Below are 19,875 nucleotides of genomic sequence, written 5' to 3'. Positions count from 1 at the left end.
AGCACCCTGGCACAAACACACACACAACACAGCATTCTCGATGTCTGTGGACACGGCAGTTTTATTGAAATGACAGTAAGGCGTAGATAGTAGGGGAAACCATTGAGGTCGACAGAGCTGTGGTAGGTACATTTGGAAAGAAGTAGCAGCAAAGCATTGGATTCCCCATGAAGTAGCTTTCCTATAGGCTATGGCATTGCACAGGGAGACAAACACTACAGGCTCCGTCCACAGTCAAGAGAGGAGAGTGGGTCTGTATCCTTACGTAAATAAATAACCAGAATAGAATAATTAAAGACGGCCTCCCCCTGACTGACTCGATATAAACAATGCTGGTAAAGTCCCTCTCTCTCTCTCCTGCATTCCTTTCTACCATGGCGGCAGAGGTACCTCTGAAATGTCACTTGAAACAGAACAGATTAGATTAGATTAAGGCGTTGAGATATTGTATGGTGAGAAATACTTTTGTTGACGGTAGAAAAAGTACTGAATATAGAAAATAAATGTGAAGAGTAGCTGACACTTTTACTACAAATCTACTCAAAAGTCACTGCAGACGCAAGGCCTTGTCTAACGCACACCAGCGATACCTATAGCCCTTAGTCACTAACACACTAAGTTTGCATACACTATAAAAGCAAGTCTCCTGTGTGTTTCCAGCAAACATGCAGGAGAGATTAAAATAATGCACAGTTGCTCCGATCAGGCTTATGATTCTCTAAGTAAGTAAAGCAACACATTCCAATCTAAAAGCTCTAGAATATCTCTTGACACATTTTCATAAAAAAAGGTAACAGAAAAGCATCCGTCTCCCACAACGCTGGGCCTTCTGAAATAAGGAGGTTGGCGTAGCGGACTCCCCCATTGAAAGTCTCATGACGAGCTCAGTGCGCGCGGTAGGTAGGGTGGCAGGGTCAGGGGTCAGGGGTTAGGGGTAACAGATGAGAGCTCACAGCTCCATCTCTGCCAAGGCCCGCTCCAGAGGGTCGCTGGTCCAGTACTCGTGGTCCCAGCCCAGGAACCAGCCAGTGAATGTGGGCGGCTCGAACCCTTGCTTGATCTTCACGATGGGCGTCCGGCGGTCCCGGTTGGCAGGGTCTGTCTCTATGTAGCGCACAGCTAGGGAGGAAGGGGATTCAGTTAGACTGGCAGACTACTTAGTGTTCAGTTCTCCCATTCAAATTAAATGATTGGTGCTGGAAGTTGATGAAAATAACTTTGTTCACGAGAACGAGAAGAAAGTTCAAAGGCAGGATGGTATGTACTGTACATTCTCTCTATGTAAAGCAGTTACATGACATTTTGACTATGAGAATACATTTGCACAATTAGCTCGATTCAAAGGCGGTTTGGCACATTCAGTTACCTGAGGTCATCGCCTCAGTCTTCTCTTCGTCATAGGCGTCATTTCCGATCCAAACAAACACCTACAGAAGCAGTAGAAATGTTTGTGAACCAATTCCCGTTTCCTACGGTCTTACTTTTGATTATCATCTCCACTCACAACGATATCAGATTATTATTATTATTATTGTTATTAGTAGTAGTAGTAGTAGTAGTAGTAGTATTACTACTACTACTAATAATAATAATAATAATCCCACAGGTATCAGACTTCTCTACAGTACCTGATCCCATGTGTCCAGGATCATGACATCATCGGTGGCCAGATCCTCTTGGGTCATCTCTCCAGGTACCTCCTCAATCTGGGGGAACAACACCAGAGGTCATTCTAAGTAAGAACAACACCAGAGGTCATTCTAAGTAAGGCCTTGAGGACATCCCTCACAGAACACCTCTGCACAGCATCAGTGATATGCAAAACCATGCAGGAGATGGAACATCAGTATCCCTAATACAGGAGCTTTTACAGAGAGAGATTGTATACAATTAGTAGCACAATGAATATCTTATTGAAAGGATGATATGGGACTCACAACAAAGTTGCCCGTCTTGTTGGAGCAGGCGAAGAGTCTAGGTGGGTGGGCGTCCATCTTGTCCTTAAGCCTGCTGGAGGTGCGGTACTCTGCCTTCCCTCCCAGGGCCTCCCAGAAGTCATCTGCACCACACAGACACACAGAGCAGACAGACAGCGAGGATAAAACATCCATCCGTGGGTTGATAGTTTAGTACCTCAACTTGGGAGTTTGCAAGCCACTTTTAGCCTAAATTGGGGAAAAAAAGCTACTGCTTCTATCGATTTTGGCCATCTTCATATGAAGCGCTAATATATTAGATTTATCGGGAGGGGGGGGGGGGCTGATAAGGACGTTATCGTTGTTCTCACCGGACTCTCCACCCTCGGGCAGCTCTGAGGCGGTCACGCCAAGGATGTCACAGAGCTGCTGGGCGCCACGTTTCTCCGTGTCACTGGCGCCCTGGCCCACCCACATGAAGGAGCCCGCAGGGGTCACCAGGATGAAGGCGTCGTTGGCGTTCAGGTTGGAGGACACAGCGTCGATCTAGAGGCGGTAGAGCGGAATACAGAACATAAACATGACTGGGTTCAGGGTACAAAAGCACCGTAAAACAGGACACATTCAGAACCTTATCGTTCATCACAGCCAAACCACTGCGATGCTCTTACGCAGGGCTACTGTATAGAACTCTAAGTGTATTGTTATTCACAACAGTCCTGTACAGTAACCATTTAAAACACAGAGTGCACTGGTGACTCACCTCCACAGCGCGTGTACACCCCGCAGAGTTGGAGCGCACCTGGAACAGCCGGGTTTCGGCAGGTGCGGACTGACCTTCACCTCTGGACGTACCTCCCTTGTACACCACCATGGGCTGGCCCCCGAACAGGCTCATGAGGTGGGCTGGCTCTTTGCCCTGGACCACCCTCACCTAAGACACACACACACACACACACGCACGCACACACACATAGCATACAGCTTACAGCTCACATTTATATAATGTACGGATGCTTATGGACACTTTGGACATGGTGATTCATGCTGTGCTGTAGACAAATCCAAAAGGAGACTATTCTGTGCACTTGTGAGATACCATTTAAACACGACACGATATTGAAATTCACACATCAGAAGAGCAAGCAATAGAAAAACAAGCTGATGATCTTTAAAAGAAGATCCTTCCATTCTTCAATGACATACAGCACACCTTGTATATCGCCTGTGCCTGCAATAATTCCCCACCAGGTGTCAGCAGTGAGCCCTAAACAACAACAACTTGGAACGCACAGACAGAGCCAAGCTTTCCACTACACTCAATCGTACAATCCCAGCATACTGTGCGTGTGTCCGTCTGGCTGTCTGACAGCAGGACGTCCTGTTGCGACAATGCTGCCAGCTTGCCTCATCCTCAAACAGCAGCACAAAAGAGGCCTTCTCTCTCTCCCCTTCGCTTAAATGCCCCAGTCCCACCAACCGACTGCCTGGTTTTCTCACTGTGTAATCAGTCAGTCAACAGGGTGTTTGCTCTCTTCTCAACACCATTGCTGACATTGTGGGACCTGCGTAGAGCTGGACAAAGCCTTGCTTTCTATATTTATTCTTCTCAAAATTAGAGACTGCTGGACTGACAGGTGGAGAGGGATTAGAGGGATATTGCACAGGCTGAATGGAGGGGTGTAGTTATTGACTGTGTTTACTGTGTATACTGCAATATTGAGTGTAATTTGTTTAAAGCCTGTTAAAGGCTCTTGGATGCATTCCATCCGTTCACTTCCTTTAACCCTGATATTGCTTGCATGACTATGAATTACACCAGGGGAGGCTGGTGGAGGTATAAATCAGAGGACAGGCTCATTGTAATGCATGGAATGGAATGAGGAATGGTATTTCTGATACCATTGCTCATTCCATTCCATGTATTACAATGAGCCTGTCCTCTGATTTCTACCTCCACCAGCCTCCCCTGAATCACACCGTTACACACATATGGTGAATGAGGTCTGTGCTCAGCTGAGAGATACAGTATGAAGTTGTCAAACATCAAAATGGTTGCTATGTGACTGTTGCTATGTGACTATTGCGGATGTTTTTACCCTAAACTATGCAACACCAACTGCGGGTCACTGTTAGTTGTCATGCCGATACAACACAACACAACACAACACAACATCTCAAGGCAATGTTTTGGGCACACACTCACAGACTACAAGTAGATGACACACAGACAGGCACAGATATAGACAGACAGACAGGCACAAACATAGACAGACAGACAGGCACAGACATAGGCAGGCAGACAGGCACAGATATAGGCAGACAGATGACCGCAGAGATTCACAGGAGCATGACATCTTGTACAGAGACACTGCATGGCCTAAACCCCTATCACCCCATCCACTAGGGGGCCACCTAGAGTCACTGGAGACCCCCACGACTAGAGTCACTTGAGACCCCCACTACTTATTGTCGTATTTCACAAACAATGACAAGGGCTGTTTGTCCCCACATCAGGTCAAGTCTGCACAGGGACTGAAGCTACGCTAAATGTTAGCTTGATTAAGAGACAGGATAAGGAAGAGTGATGGGAACTCCCTCATAAACAGCTCAGGAATGTCCTGTTTATGGCCACTCTAGCTGCTGTTGATTTCAATCAGCTGAGCCCTATTGAGCTCATATTACCTTATTAAAGTGGCTGAATCAAGTGGGCCGCTCTATCCCTTTGTTACAAATGAAGTAGCCTTTTCTGAAGCTACACTGCCATCCAGAGTGGGGGACAGGACGTGTTCTACTATGGATGGTCCTCTGATTTCTATCTCCACCAGCCTCCACTGATGCCAGTGAGGTGTGTCTTCCCATACCTGGCTCTGTACAGACCCATGCATTCACCTGAGAGTGGGGTGGGGTGGGGGGGTGGGGGGGTGGGGGGAGGTACCTGGGTGGTGATAGGAGCACCAGCAACCTGGAGAGACAGAGAGGCAGGAAATGAAGGAGGGCAGGAAAAGCCGTGAGAGGAGGAGGGAGAGAGAGAGAGTGAGCTGGCGTACTGGTAAAGGAGGAGGTTACTGTGCTGAATATGAATGAGAGAAATAGGAAAGTATAGGGAAAGAGAGAATCCCCTCTCCCAAACACCCACATACGAACACACACACACACACACACACACACACACACACACACACACACACACACACACACACACACACACACACACACACACACTTATTACCTGCACTGGTCCACCACCAAGCTCATCATCCAACTGGGCACCCAGGATGGCTGAAGCACCAATTTCATCCTGGCTGGAGTCCATTCCTTGCCTGAAGGAAAGTATTCATTCAATCTCTTCCGATGGTCTTTATAGTCTTTTTGTTTATATTGTGACTCTATTCACTCCATAAGTCTCTGTTTGTTTGTATTGTGATGGTACACACACACACACACACACACACACACACACACACACACACACACACACACACACACACACACAATCTCTTACCACATGTAGATGATGTGTCCCTGGCGTCCTCCGTGGTGGTAGTTGTAGAGGATGATGTAGCTGTCTCCTCCATAGAACTGTCCGTGCGTGGACGGGTCCACTGCCACCTTGTCTGCTCCTTCAATACACCAGATCTGTACATAGGGGTCAAAGGTTAGCCAGATCTGTACACAGGGGTCAAAGGTTGAGCCATTGTGGTAAAAGGGTGCCAAAAAAGGGTGCCAGTAAATGTCAATACAGCTAATATTATGCAAAATGATGCCCCTCTCATTTGGTTGCTATCTGTTCATGGTAGCTGTGCCATCATAAGATAAGATCCCTCTTATTTTGACTACACTGGTGTGAAATCCCCACATAATTGTGTCACAGTACAAATAGATTACCTCACCGATGCCTCTTGGGTGTGAATATGTCACAACAACCATGCCACTGGAAGTCAATTGAAAGTGACATCCAAGATTGAGAGTAAAACTACATGATGCACCTCAAAGAGTTGTCTATTGTGCAAAACAGATATAATAAATATACCAGCAAGTAACAATGCCTAAATGGGCGCGTGCCTTCCCATCATGCAACCTCACCTGCTTCTCTCCGCTGCCGTCATCCACCATGCCGTGCTGGGCTGCCATGGCGGTGGAGTCGTGGAGCGTGGCGGCGTCGAAGTCCACCTTCTCGATCTTGGCGATGCTGTTGGAGATATAGGCCACGCCCAGGCCCTCGGTCTGGTCCTTATCGCGCCAGTTCTTGAAGAACTGCTTGAAGAGGGGCGTCTCTCCCATCTCGGGCAGGATCTGGACCTGCGTGTGTTTGGGGTAGCCCATCTTCTTGATGAACTCAACGGCCGCCTTCATGGCTGCCTTACGCTCCTCCATGTTGGCGTCCTTGCCTGTGTTTGTGTGTGTGTGTGTGTGTGTATGTGTGTGTGAGTGAGTGAATGAGTGAGAGAGAGAGAGGGAGTATGTGAGAGAGAGAGAGAGAGAGAGAGAGAGAGGGTGTGGAGGGGTGCATAAACAAAAAGGAATGTTTCAAAAGTTAGGTCCACTTAAAACACGAAAGATTGCATTGTGCATTGCCCAGTGACCTGCATATTGGAACTGAATGGAGGTGGGTCTTTATCTTATTGGAATATTTGACAAGAAAAACACCCCCCCAGTTGGATCATGTGGTGTCTGTAGGAGGGCCTCATGTGACTCTCTTTAGGACACAATGTTCCATTCTCTAAGTGTGGCCTGCAATGCTAAAAGTGTTAGAAATTGGGCATGTCATACCACAAGTCTGGCCATTGTCCTCCCAGCGACTGATTCAATTAGAGAGTGTTGTTCAAATGAGTAACAAAGGATGACAGGGGACAATCAGCTGATCCTACATCTTACACAAACCCTCACTGAAATGAATAAACAGTATTTCCAGTAAGTGTGTGATGTCTAGACTATAGACCGCACTGACGTCTGGCCGTTGTCTGATGTTTAGCACCGTCTCGCTGGACCTGCAGTACCACCCACTGCCCACCTGCTCCCTGGGGTGACTGACCTTTCCAGACGAAGATCTTTCCGTCGGAGCCGTGATCCAGAATAAAGCAGTCGTTGGACTCCAGTGCACTCTGGGAGAAGGGGTTTTCAGCTGCCACCAGGGCGATGGCCATGTCCCCAGTGCCGTTGGATACCTGAGGGAGAGGAGGAAGAGACGGGGGGGGGGGGGGGGGTGGTTGATTAGTATTGAATCGACGGAGACATTTATGGCAGGGGCCATCATGACCCAGTGTATGTAGAGATAAGGACACATTGGCTCTCCATTACGATTCAGTTAGACACCTTTTCACCATGAGTGACGCTGTGGAGTCTTCGAGATTTAGCCTATAGGGCAGGGGAGGCTGCTGGAGGTAGAAATCAGTGGACGGGCTCATTGTAATGCATGGAATGGAATAAGGGAGGGTATCAAACACACATTATAATGAGCCCGATTTCTACCTCGGCCTACCGCAGTTAGACCATTCATCTGAGGGAATTAGGCCAGTAACATTATGCCTTCATCTCAGTGGTTAACTCAAATGCTGTCCCACCTTGTACAGTTTGGCCATCTTCCTGTTTGAGGCATCAGCTTTGATGTCGTCAGAGCCTCCTTCAGGCAGGTCTGGTTTATCTCCCAGAACCTGAAGACAGGGAGAGAGGTTCCTTTTTAGATACACTTCAGCATACAATACAGTATACCACGCCGAAATTAGAATGAACACTAAACCATAATCAATAACAGGCATAGAGATCAGTGGAGGCTCTATCCCTATCAGGAGAGGCTGATGGAGGTAGAAATCGGAGGACGGTCTCATGGTAATGCATTCCATGGATTACAATGAGCCCCGTCCTCTGATTTCTACCTCCACCAGCCTCCCCTGATAGGGACGGACAGACTAAACGGATGTGCCCTGGTATTCTAATCTCACCTCCAGCATCTTCTCTCTTTCTCTGCCCTCGTCACACACGTACACACGGGCCCGCCCACTACGCTCGTTGTCACGGATACCCTTAGCAACCTGAGTGGCCTTTAGCTTCTCAAAGCGGTTGGCCTGGGAGCCGCACCACTGGTAGATCTCCTGTGGGGGGGGGGGGGACAGAGAGAGGGAGGTGGTCACACAACTAGCAAGACAGCAGCTCACAATGACAGAACATCGAAACTGGAACCCCATCGTTTAGGGATAAAAAAGCAATAGAATGATTCTATCTGTGTACACCGATTGTCATGTAGTGGCTTCTTATTATGAGCAAGATATGAAACCTACATTATGTTTATAAGCAATACTCAAATAAAAACCACTGTGAAAAGACACCATCAGAGTCCGTCTGGCTCAGTGTAACTCACACTGCCCAGGTCCAGGATGAAGCAGTCTCCCTGGTTGAAGCTGTCCCAGCTGACGGCCACCTCTGTTGCCCTGACAACACGGCGACCTTTGACCTGTAGCACCCGCTGCATGACCACCTCGTTGGTGACCACATGTTTGAACCCGGACGCCACGCCTCCTTTCTATGACGGTGACAAAAGACATAATCGTATGAATACATCATCGTATGCGTCATCATGGGCAAGATTGTGGAAAGAATGCTAGTATATGCTAGGCAATTACGCTAATAATATAAACATCTAAACATCTAACCCAGAAATGATGTTATTCTCATCTCAAATGAAACTCCTCACCATGTACTTGAGTCCAGACTTGAAGTAACCCAGGAAGGCTTTGGACTCATGTCCCTGGACCTCGCGGTTCTGGATGGGTTTACCTCCCAGGTGGTCGTCCATCTGCACTGTGAAGATGGCCGCTGAGCCACTCTCATCCTGGGTGCAGAAGTCCCCTGGAGAGCAGGGACCAGGGACATGGGTTCAGGCACGAGGTTAAACATTCTATAATGTTACCTTCTGCTTCCTTGTCTCTGTTACTGTTAATGGTGGCCTGATCCCGAATACCAAATAGTATATTGTATACTATGCAGGTATAGTCTGCATAGTCTGCTGGTTTTCATCAACATCATTGAAAATTGGCATTGGCAAATGATTTTAGCTTAGCGAACTCAATTAATCAATAGATCAATGACTTGAACTGTGTACAGCAAATCCCAATGGACACAGACTGTACAAGAGGCATACCCCACAAAGTCAATTTCCCATTAGTCAATTTCCCATTAGTGCTAAGGTTTCTATCTACCAGGCTTTCTAACAACATGCGTGATCAATACAGCGAAATGGGCCTGACTCAGCATTCTGCCTGTACAGTAGTCATATCCCACCCACGCCCCATAATCCTACATTACCCATCCTGCCCCTGTTCTGTTCTCACCCAGCCAGAAGTGGAGGTCATACTGCAGGTTGCCAGAGCGCTGTTTGATGGTGTTGAGGATGAGGTAGGCGTCTCCTGTGTAGAAACCTCCGTAGAGGTTCTCTGGTACCGGGACCAGCTCAAACTGCTCCACCCTCCACACCTGCAGGCCCGGCTGCTGGCCAGCCCGCTCAAACTCAGGATGGTACACCATGCTGCCTGCTGCTGGGGAAATCACACACACACACACACACACACACACACACACACACACACACACACACACACACACACACACACACACACACACACACACACACACACACACACACACACACATACACTGGGTTAGAATAGACAGATGACAAACTAACTGCGTTGATATGTTAAAGTAAGATTTAAGAAGGCTGTTACTCTTGAGATTCAGCGATAACCCAGATGCAATGATGAGTGAAAGACAAGAAAAGTCTATCTCTCTTTTTGTGTGGAAATCGTTTGCAGTTATGACTCAAGGAAGGTTTAGGCACTCCTTCAGCTCAGAGCAGTTGCCATGGATATGAGATAAAGTTATGTTGTGTGCTGAGTTATTAATGTACGGTGTTTCCTCCTCTGAACAGGAAGAGGAAGTGTGGTGAGTCAGTCTGCAGTGGGCAGCCACAGCAATGGTGGCACAAGAAGAACGACTGTGTACACACACACACACACACACACACACACACACACACACACACACACACACACACACCCTTTAGTCTTATCAGAAACCAAAAAACGATAAGGTGCTGCCTTAAGAGCTTCAAGTGTGTGCCCACGTTGAGTGAGATTACCACCCTCTTCAGTCTGTTCAGTTTATGAGAATATTTGAGATTTTTTAAAATGTGAGTTGTACATCCTGTTAATGTCAAACTCACAGACCGCCCCATCCGCTTTGCAGTTCACTGACCACAGAAAAGCAGATCCAAATTTGGGCTTTCTCACACACAATGGTTAAGTGATACACTGCCAGACCTCAGGTTCCTGTGCTTCCAGTTTCCAGTCTGAGTTTCCAGTCTGCAGAGAAGCAAGGTGAGCTGCTGAGAGGGAAGGGGCCGATATGAATGTTTGCTCAGCTTTCATAAGCAGTGAGAGAGAGCATGATAACACCACTTGGCTTCACTGGTTCACACTTTTCCCAAAAAACCAATGGAATATAACAAAGGTGAAAGAGTAAATGAGTGAAATAACTGTGTTTCTAATTGTGAAAGACGTTTTTACTCAGGACCCACATCCACACAGTACACCATGAATCAATTACTTAACATTCCAGACATGGCTCCGCTCCTACAGTAAATGCGAATCTGGAGGGTAAACATGCAGCGTCTCTACTACTGAGGGCGGTGGCTGCGTTCCTGTGGACTCCGCTCCTCTCCTCCTTGATACTAGAGGAACACTGTGGTTTGGGGCTTCCTTCTCCATTTTGTAGGCCGAAAACTCTGAGCATTCTCCCTGACAGCACGCCATCCACAACCATCGCAGGAATCTGAACCTCGTGACCTTGATTGGGCCGATGGAGAAGTTGTAAAACCCTGAAGACCTGGAGTTCCCTTTTCCTCTCTCCTCTCCTCTTTTGTGACTCTCTTGACTCATTTCACAACATGTCATGGTTAAAGACAGACATGTCATTTCAATTTACATGAATACATGGTAGCCGGGGGAGGCTGGTGGAGGTAGAAATCGGAGGATGGGCTCATTGTATTGTAATGCATGGAATGGAATGAGGAATTGTATCAAACAAGTGTTTTCCATGCCATGCATTACAATGAGCCTGTCCTCCGATGTCTACCTCCACCAGCCTCCCCTGATGGTAATAATATTGCTAAGCCTTTATGTTAGTGCTGTACAGTAAAATGTAGGCTGTCTTGAGACACAGTATGTCCTTCAGTTCTCATGGTTGTCTATCTTTATGTAAATGGCACTAGGGAGTAATGTGTCATGTTGTCAACTGAGAACAATGCATTTCAGACAGCCATATCAGCCATAAATAACATATTATTTCCTGCTTGAGTGTAATATATAACTACCCTTTCATAAACACAAACAGACACACCCGATCATGAACACATATTAACTAAACAGCTCACAGTGATCTACAGCAGTTTCCTACACCCACTCTTGATTACCGTTGGAGCACACTGACACATCATTAGCCAAGAGTAGCTGATACCTGAAGTAATGTCTAACGCTCATTGCCAAACATGTGCAAACGTGTGTTTGATACCATTTCTCATTCCGTTCCATGCATTACAATGAGCCCAACCTCCGATTTCTACCTCCACCAGCCTCCCTTGGACACACCCATGAACCCAGGTATAGAGAGGCTGCACCTGAAGCTCTTGCTGTATGTCCATTACTCAATTCATTTACATTAATGAAACACGTCTCAGTGAAGGCAAATGTCATTTCAGGAAGCATATTCCAGTCATCTTTGGATATAAATCCTGGCGGCTCGGAATGATTTACATAACCTATACTCTGATCTGTCTGATTGGCTGTTCTTTCAATGAGGAACATCAAGGCCCACAGATCAGTGCCAGGAGATTAGCATACTGTACCAAACATCACCTTCCTGAGATGGCACAGAGGAACAAAACCCCATGCTGTCACGGTGAGAGGAACTAATTAGGTTGGTAAGAAAATCTTTCTGAGATGAATATGTTCAGTACATCCTGTCATATGTGACATGCAAAAGATACCGCAGCACCCTGACAAATGACAGAAGGGCTAATTGAATCAAATATTGTCAAGAAAATAAAAAATAAAAATAAAGTCGTGAGTTGATTTCGTTCTCTCTAAAACCTTTGCTGCTTTTGGCAGTATGTGAGGGGATGAAGGATGTTATTAAAAAAAGGAATGGAGTTATAGAAAATAATGTATGTGCTAGCTGTTGATTATACCAACAGAAGTTACCATACATATTATGTGTCAACACAGACTACTCTCAGTCATTCTTTTGATGGTAATCGGCTCTGTGTTTTGAACAGTGAGTCAAGGGGGGTAGTTTGGTTGGCTCCACACTCAGGGAGCATAGCAGGGAGCATAAATAGAACAGGTCACATGACCGTTGGCTCCTGTCTCATTGGCACATGGGGAAAACAGAGCGAGTTCCCCCCTCGGCAAGTTCCCCCCTCCCCCCCCTCTCCCCTCCACACCCCCATAAAGTGAGTCAGTCATTCCAGGATTCCTCCACTCCACTGAATTCTTGTACCCCTCCCCCAACAAACTACCTCTTTTCTTGCTCAGTGTCAGACTGGGAAAGTCCTTGGTGTTGGTGGGCAAGGCCTTCAAACTGAGGCCCAGGGAGTGGAAGGATACTGGATTTGACCCACTTTGACCCAGCATTACTCTGAGGGCTGTTGCTACGAACGTAATGCATAACCCAGTGTGTGCATTTCATTTCCTCTATCTCCTCTGATCTTTGTGTTGAAGTGTTATGTCTGCTCATCAAAATCAAGGCATGCATGGATACTCATGAAGACTCTTCCTTAGCATGTTTATCTTAACTTTTCTTAGGGAAGAGAGATTCCTGAGTGCTCTTCCAGTCAGGGGATTCTGGGGTGACTCATTCATTCCCTCTCCTCAGGCCCAGTGAGTATGTATCAGCTGCCTTCCCCTCTCACGAACCTCCTCAGATACTATAGGATTTCAGTCTGGGATTGTTAACCCCTTCAGTCCCCTGTTACGCTATCCAGAGTGTTTACACAGAGTAAAACATCACTTGAAGAGGAAGAGAATCAGAGCCAGGCTGCACTTTATGGCTTTGTAAATACAAAGGTCCGGTCCTATGGGTGGTAATGTACCTGAAAGGGTCCAAAGTCAAAGCCAAATGACATCCTCTTTCCCCTGGTGTCCCTTTCTCTAGCCTCACTAAGTCATTTGATTCTGGCTTCCGAAATGAGATGACCCTCTTTCTCTCCCTCTCTATCTCTCTCATTAATACATGCTGACAAACAACCAGACTCTCACTTGCACATGAAACCAGTTATAGAAACACACACACACACACACACACACACACACACACACACACACACACACACACACACACACACACTCTTACAGACAACCACAGGCTGAAACTGTAAATTGACTTCCCCTTACTTTGGATATTCATAACAGAAGGCTAGAGTTTGGAGTAACTATGGTGACTATTGACATCCATTTGTAGATAACAGAATGTCCAGCTGTTGATGGGAAATACCCAGCAGGCCTAGATGTGTGGCATGTGTTAGCCTATATGACACACCCTTTCAGACCCTTTAGAATAACATAGATTTTAGTCATTCTATCACTGTAATGTTTTATGTTTTCCAAAAGGAAAATAGGATTAATGCATAGGGTTAATTTTTACATATACAATGCATAAACATTCTCTCTCTCTCTCTCTCTCTCTCTCTCTCTCTCTCTCTCTCTCTCTCTCTCTCTCTCTCTCTCTCTCTCTCTCTCTCTCTCTCTCTCTCTCTCTCTCTCTCATTCTTGTAAACATGTACAGTATGTTGTTAAATACAATAGTATTCATTTTGTTTCAGACTGGATTGACCAACATACAATCTAGCGTCTTGGGGGGTTTGGGTTTGGGTTAGGGTTATTTACACAATATATCATTATAAAGGTCTTATCAACTGTGTTGTGCACCCAACAGCATCCTCATCTCAGACTCGGTTCGTCTCTTTATTGGTTTCATCCCATTCTCCGCTGTCGGTCCTTATATGGCATCATCACAGGGCACTGATTTGGCATTAGTTCATCCCTCTTGGCATTAGATAATTATTTGGACAGTTTTATTCTGAACAGCAACAACCGGCCACGCATTATTTCCCTAAATAGACCATTAGACATCTAGCTCGGACGTACTGTCTTCGTCTATGAGACAAAGGGAAGAGGCTCCACTTGTTATCATTAAAAGTTGCTGCAAACTGTCAGAAAAACGAAAAACCGTAAATAGAATACGACGAAGATACAGCGTGAACTAGAATATTCTTAATTAGATTAGGCTACGCAAATGACGGCCAAATAACGGTCCGGTAAATCAAAGCGTTTAAATGGCCATATCATCTTTCATTGATTTCTATGCATCGGGATAAGGCATCAGACCTTCAAAGCATAACGTTACAGATGCATTCCTTACCTAATGCTGGATGATTGAGACGGTCGTAGGCCGCGGCGTGTGTTTCACTGCTGCGGGAGATGAGAGGCTTTAATTCGGCAGGACAGAGTCGCTGAGGCAGGGCGATATGGTGTGTCTGGTCTGGGCCGGGCAACTCCCCTCTACGACACTCCCAGGGCCTCCGTGTAACACAGTTTTACAGGAGAGCTGGCACTTAACCCCTCCCTGTCTGGACCACATAGATGACAACGGGGCAGGGAACATGTGTTTATAACGCCCTCTGTATGCGCTCATTCTGATTCATTTTCTACTTTGCATTTGCGCAAAGTGATTATTTGAATTGCCTATAAGCTATTATTTTTTATGTTGCAGCCAAATGGATTTGTCTGTAATGGATTTAACTGCGATGTCCGTAAGCCTAATAGAAGATATACGGACTGTATCCACTCTTTCCGACACATTTTCTACTTTGCATGTGCGCAAAAAGCGATTATTTGCATTTCCTATTGGCTAATGGGGTTGTATGTGTGACTTGTTTATGTGAAACTGTTTTCAATGACGACCAAATGGATTTGTCTGCAACTCATTTAACTCGGATATCTGTAGGCCTCATTGAAAATATTATGCGAATTCTAGATATGGCAATTATGTAATTAAGGCAATGATGTAATGGTCAAACATTTTGTTTTCACGCCTGATCTTTTGTTCTTTTCATTGTTTGGAACTGACTGTTAAGACTCTGGACTGCTTAGCTTGCAGACTGGATTTCTGTGCTGACCAGTACAATGGCAAGGCAAGTATGACTGACTGTTGGAGAGCAGCGGCATCTGCTGGTTATGGCTATTTAGAGTAGGCCTATGAAGACGGGGATGGAAAATAAGGTCTGCTGTGTGATGATCTCAATGCTCCCAAGTCCATTTTTCTCACTCACACAGTGATGATGGACAAATTTCCTACTGTTCAAATGTTATTACACTAGACATTATTACTAGTGACTAGTTCTGGTCATGAACTGATCAAAATTATTCATGATATGTTAATATATCCATCATTTACTGACTTTGAGCAAAATAATTGTGGACATTTGCCTTTCCTTGATCAAATAAGTTAAATCTATATCATAGTGATTGTGAAGGGCAGTAGGACATTGAATGCGATAACGATGGGTTAAACTATGCCAGGGAGATACTATGCAACTATATCAGGGAGAACCAGGAAGTGGGAGGATGGAGGCGGGACCTCTCGGCTATACACACATACGCAGACATTCGACGTTCTATGGCACCGTGGTACGATGGACCACGTGTGGGTTACAATGCTCTCTTAATGATATGCATAATTCAGTAGTTTCTGCATTTCTATCATCAGCCACACCATCCAGAATAGATAATGCACCGTGCCAAAATCTATAAGCACCAATAACTTAACATTTCTCAACAGCTTAATTCATTATATCAGACATAGACTCATGTCAGAGCCATTTTATTTTCTAGTTGTAGTTCCTGAATCATCCGGCAGGGGGAGGTCTTCACCAGCATGTTGAGCGTGGTGGGAGGGAGGGGCTGCAGCATCAGCAGCTTGTGAGGACACATTCTGACTATGGAGGTGAAGTTTGTGACCTCTGAGTGATAATCTGTCCTTCTCTATATGAGTGGCCACTTTCATGATCCCAGTGGCACATTTAAGGCCTGGGTGAGTTCTAGAAGTGGAAAGAGGAGGCAGGATTGACATTGACCCCATGAAAATAAATGACTAGCACAAATCTTCATCCTGCGCATGTGCATGGTGCCTCTCAAACCTGGGACAACTGTTTGTTCAGTAAACCAGCTACTCTTTTAGATGATCCACAGCAGACAAACACTGTTGGACATGCATAGTGGATAGCAGGAGAGGCTGGTGGAGGTAGAAATCGGAGGACGGCCTCATTGTAATGCATGGTACGGAATGAGGAATGCGATCAAACACGTGTGGGGGCAGGGGAATTGCTGCCTATCACTGCGCTCCTCTCAGTACAGTATGCATGGAATGGAATGAGGAATGCTATCAAGTGTTTACATTTCATTACAATGAGCCTGTCCTCCGATTTCTACCTCCACCAGCCTCCCTGGTGGATAGTAGCTAGCTGTCGTCAGCTGTTCTCCCTCTGATGATAACCTGGTGACAGTCAGGGGTGACCTGCAGCTCCTGCTGTGTGTGGGGAGCATCGTGATTGTTCAGCACGAGCCACAGAAAGAGGAAGGAGAGTGAGGGAGAGGTAGGGGGTAAAGAAAAAGAGGAAGGGAGAGTAAGAGAGAGAGAGAGAGAGGGGAGGGGTGCGAGAAGGAGGTGGGAAGACAGAGAGGGGGTGGATGGAGAGATATAGGGAGTGAAAGAGAGGGAAAGGAGGGTGAGAGACAATGGGGAGTAGAAGGTAAAGAGAGAGGAAGGGAAGGAGGGAAGGGGAGGATAAGAGAGAGTGAGTCCTCATTAATGTTTTATTTATTCATGTCAGAGGCATATTAAAGAAGTGCAGTGTTGGGCAGCAACTCCCCTGCCTGCCTACCAGCAGCAGCAGCAGAGCAAATAACATCCTGGGAGACATGCAACAATAATGTAAACCTCAGGGACATGTGGTAAATGTATCAATGGAGATGGCTGTAAAAATTATGAGAGAACCGTTATCGTAAACTTCTTCATGCTTCGCCGGGAGAGAAGGGGCTGGGAATAAAGCAGCGGCGAGTGGTTAACGGTGGCGAGGCTGCCGCTGCTTAGCCCGACGCTGTGTAATTACTTTAACGTGCACGTCCGTCTGTCCGTCCACAGTGCCCCCGCCCCACCCCCCCCCCCCCCCCCCGACTACGAGTTTGTGGCGCCACACTCAAAACTGACATCTTAATACGGCTTCAAAAATTGTTTTCTGTGGACTGGGGAAAAAATATAAAATGGGATTTTGGACAGCTTCCTTTAGAGAAGGCTTTTCGTGCCGTCATCTCCATGGCTTGTCAGATTTGCCTGTCTAATGATGCTTAATAATAGAGGGAGGCGCAGCAGGCAAAGAGTGCCCATCACGGCCCCTGCCAACTACCTCCATCACTCTAATACGTCGAGGTAGGTGTTTTGACGGACTGGACTGGAGCATTTCCACTGTCAGTCAATGAGTGTTATGCCTAGTCAGTACGGTTTTACTGAGTTCCTCGGTTTGCATTGCCTTCACGTACAGAGAAAGTAGTCTCTTTATAGATTAGATTTTCATGTCTTATTCCGTGTACTAGACTGAGGTTAAGCATCAAGATGTGCATGCAAATGTGTGTGTGTGTGTGCGTGTGTGTGTGTGTGTGTGCCCGTGTGTACAGTACGCATGTGTGAGAGTGATGATGTGTGTATGTATATACTTCTGCGCATGAATCCATGTGTCTGACTCTAAGCTGAGCGAGGGAGCACATGTGAATTCATGCCCCTCAACACTCACACAGTTGGTTCTTTCATTGTGCACGGCTTACGTCACGGACCATACAAACCCTTCAGTTCTCTCCCTGCTGTAGCCACAGGCCAGAGCAGAGTTACAGATGAAGCCTTCTAATTAAGCTCCTCAGTCTGTGCGCTGGGACCAGGCCTTTGGGCGCATTAATCACATTGCTCTCAACTGACTCCAGACCAGTCCTATCTTGTGCATAAAGCTAGCTTTACATAAGACAGGAAGCCGGGAGACAGGTATTGCTTCCACATCAAAATATTGCTTTTGGCACTTGGCTGAACTGTACACAAAACCTTCTTTGTCTCATTCCTTGAAATGGTATTCAGATGTAAAGTGGTGTTTACTCAGAGGCAATAATGATATAGTATCTCTGTTTTTATAAGAAGCAAAATAATATGGTAAGAGGAAGCCTGCCGCTGATTATTAAACTTTTCCCCAGCATGACGTTGTCTATTTCATTTTACGTTGTTCATTCCATTAGTGTCTACGTAAAGTATGATATGTTTCTGGAAACCCATTGGAGAGGAGCTGCAGAGACCAGCCGCAGGGTCCACACACCACACCTGACCAAGCTGCACCATGTGAGTGAGTGTTCACCAGTATTTCTGTTGCTGTGTTAGTCGGAGACGACCCGGAGGAAACTCGTCCTTAGGAGGCACTGTGACTCAGAGTGCCATGTGACTGAAGTGAAGTGAGATAACCAATAGACCGAGGCACTTATCTTTACCGTCATCTGGCCTCACTCGCCACTGTGCTAGATGCTTCACTTTTCACTTTTTTTCGTCCACGTGTTTGAGTGTGTGTGTGTGTGTGTGTGTGTGTGTGTATGTGTGTAGGTGGGTGTTTGAGTGTTTGAGAGAGAGTGTGTGTGTGTGTGTGTGTGTGTGTGTGCGTTTGTGTGTGTGCGGTCATGCATGCATGTATGTCTACCATACAGTAACATCATCTAACATTTATCTATGTTCTATGTGGGGATCTCCAGGATGCAGCTTGTGTGCCTTAAAAGCGTACCGTTTTTTCCAGAGCATGTCAGCATGACACTGGGTCAGTGTCAGTGTTCACCTCACATGGCAGCAGACAGACCTTGTAATGGATTTAGGCCTGTTAGTAGTTGCGCGTGCAACGCTCCTGGGCTTTCCATGAGACAACCCCTTCAGGAAACAACCCTTGCCCTGCTTTCGTCACGGCACAGGCGCCTGCATAAACAGGCGCCTGAGACAAATCATTTGAGTTTGGTTTGAAGAGATATGATTTTGTGATTCACTATTTGTGATTTGTCCTTCTACACAAAACAAAGCCAAAATAAACATGAACACCGGCGGTCTACACAGCATTATGTTCAATCCATTTATGATTAATCGAATCAGAAACAACTAAAGAGGCTGTTAGGTTGTTATTCCTCTCAAATAACAACGTCATATTTGAAAAACGGGGCTTTCAAGTGTGTCCCAATTCGACACAAATATGAATACTTAAGTTGTTTTCTGGTTATATTGTTGTTTATCGGTCATGGCGGAAAATGGGACGGTGCAGCAACGTCTAAATCCAAACACTGTATAAACATATATAAAACAATGTTGATTCACAGTCTTGTGCCAACCATAGAGCGACGATGGAAAATAACTGTTGCACAGTAGAATGTGGTAACATGTGGTAACATGTTGGTTTATGGTTCATCATAACGCTGTTACATTGTTTATCATGGGTTGAAAACACAGAGAATATTTGGACATATTGAAAATTAATACAATGAACAAGAAAAGGTTTTCTTGTTGTAAGAGCCTTTTCAGCATGGTCTGGACTTTATTTTTTGGAATGTTTTCATTCTAGTTCTGTGTTAACCAGGGAATGTCAAGCATTGCTTTATGCTGTTTCTCTCCCACTGTTTAATGTATCAGTTTTTCAGTTTGCAACAGCCTCTAATCTTGTGTTGTCCTCTTCCTGCTTGCTCTGAGCCCCTCAAAACTAGACTCCAGTTCTTGAATTCTTCCAGGCCGAGTCCACTCCACCCTATATCCTGGTCCTTGCCGCCTCACCCAGGTCCCACCAGGAAGC

The 19,875-nt window shown here is 46.0% G+C and overlaps 1 protein-coding gene across 4 annotated transcripts; it reads right to left on the bottom strand.

Moving 5' to 3' along the window:
* Positions 1 to 41: 41 nt before the first annotated feature.
* gsna (gelsolin a) lies at positions 42 to 14,519 on the bottom strand. 4 transcript variants are annotated; one of them, XM_083670635.1, is made up of 16 exons: positions 14,388 to 14,519; positions 9,245 to 9,448; positions 8,608 to 8,762; positions 8,275 to 8,436; positions 7,859 to 8,008; positions 7,481 to 7,570; positions 6,952 to 7,084; positions 6,003 to 6,307; positions 5,422 to 5,555; positions 5,149 to 5,239; positions 2,680 to 2,850; positions 2,288 to 2,462; positions 1,938 to 2,059; positions 1,629 to 1,706; positions 1,367 to 1,427; positions 42 to 1,119 (listed from the first exon to the last, which is right to left on the bottom strand). In XM_083670635.1, the coding sequence occupies exons 2-16, from the start codon at positions 9,435 to 9,437 to the stop codon at positions 950 to 952; spliced, it is 2,190 nt and encodes a 729-aa protein (XP_083526761.1). In that variant the 5' UTR covers positions 9,438 to 9,448; positions 14,388 to 14,519; the 3' UTR covers positions 42 to 949. The 4 variants fall into 4 exon arrangements, with proteins under 4 accessions (XP_083526761.1, XP_083526762.1, XP_083526763.1 ...); XM_083670636.1 differs by having other exon boundaries at positions 9,245 to 9,445; XM_083670637.1 differs by lacking the exon at positions 14,388 to 14,519 and adding an exon at positions 9,638 to 9,697.
* Positions 14,520 to 19,875: the final 5,356 nt, after the last annotated feature.

This window comes from Argentina silus, assembly GCF_951799395.1.
Source record: "Argentina silus genome assembly, chromosome: 5".
NCBI classification, from domain to species: Eukaryota; Metazoa; Chordata; class Actinopteri; order Argentiniformes; family Argentinidae; genus Argentina; species Argentina silus.
Note: the sequence above shows the minus strand (reverse complement) of the source record. Positions and strands in the feature narration are given on the sequence as shown.

Bases quoted from the DNA above. Each gene is read 5' to 3' on its own strand.
- gsna (XM_083670635.1), bottom strand. From the start codon at position 9,437: ATGGTGTACCATCCTGAGTTTGAGCGGGCTGGCCAGCAGCCGGGCCTG. The intron at 1,707-1,937 runs GTGAGTCCCATA...TTGTTCCCCCAG, and splicing joins ACAAGACGGGCAACTTTGTT to ATTGAGGAGGTACCTGGAGA. The intron at 1,428-1,628 runs GTACTGTAGAGA...CTGCTTCTGTAG, and splicing joins TCCTGGACACATGGGATCAG to GTGTTTGTTTGGATCGGAAA.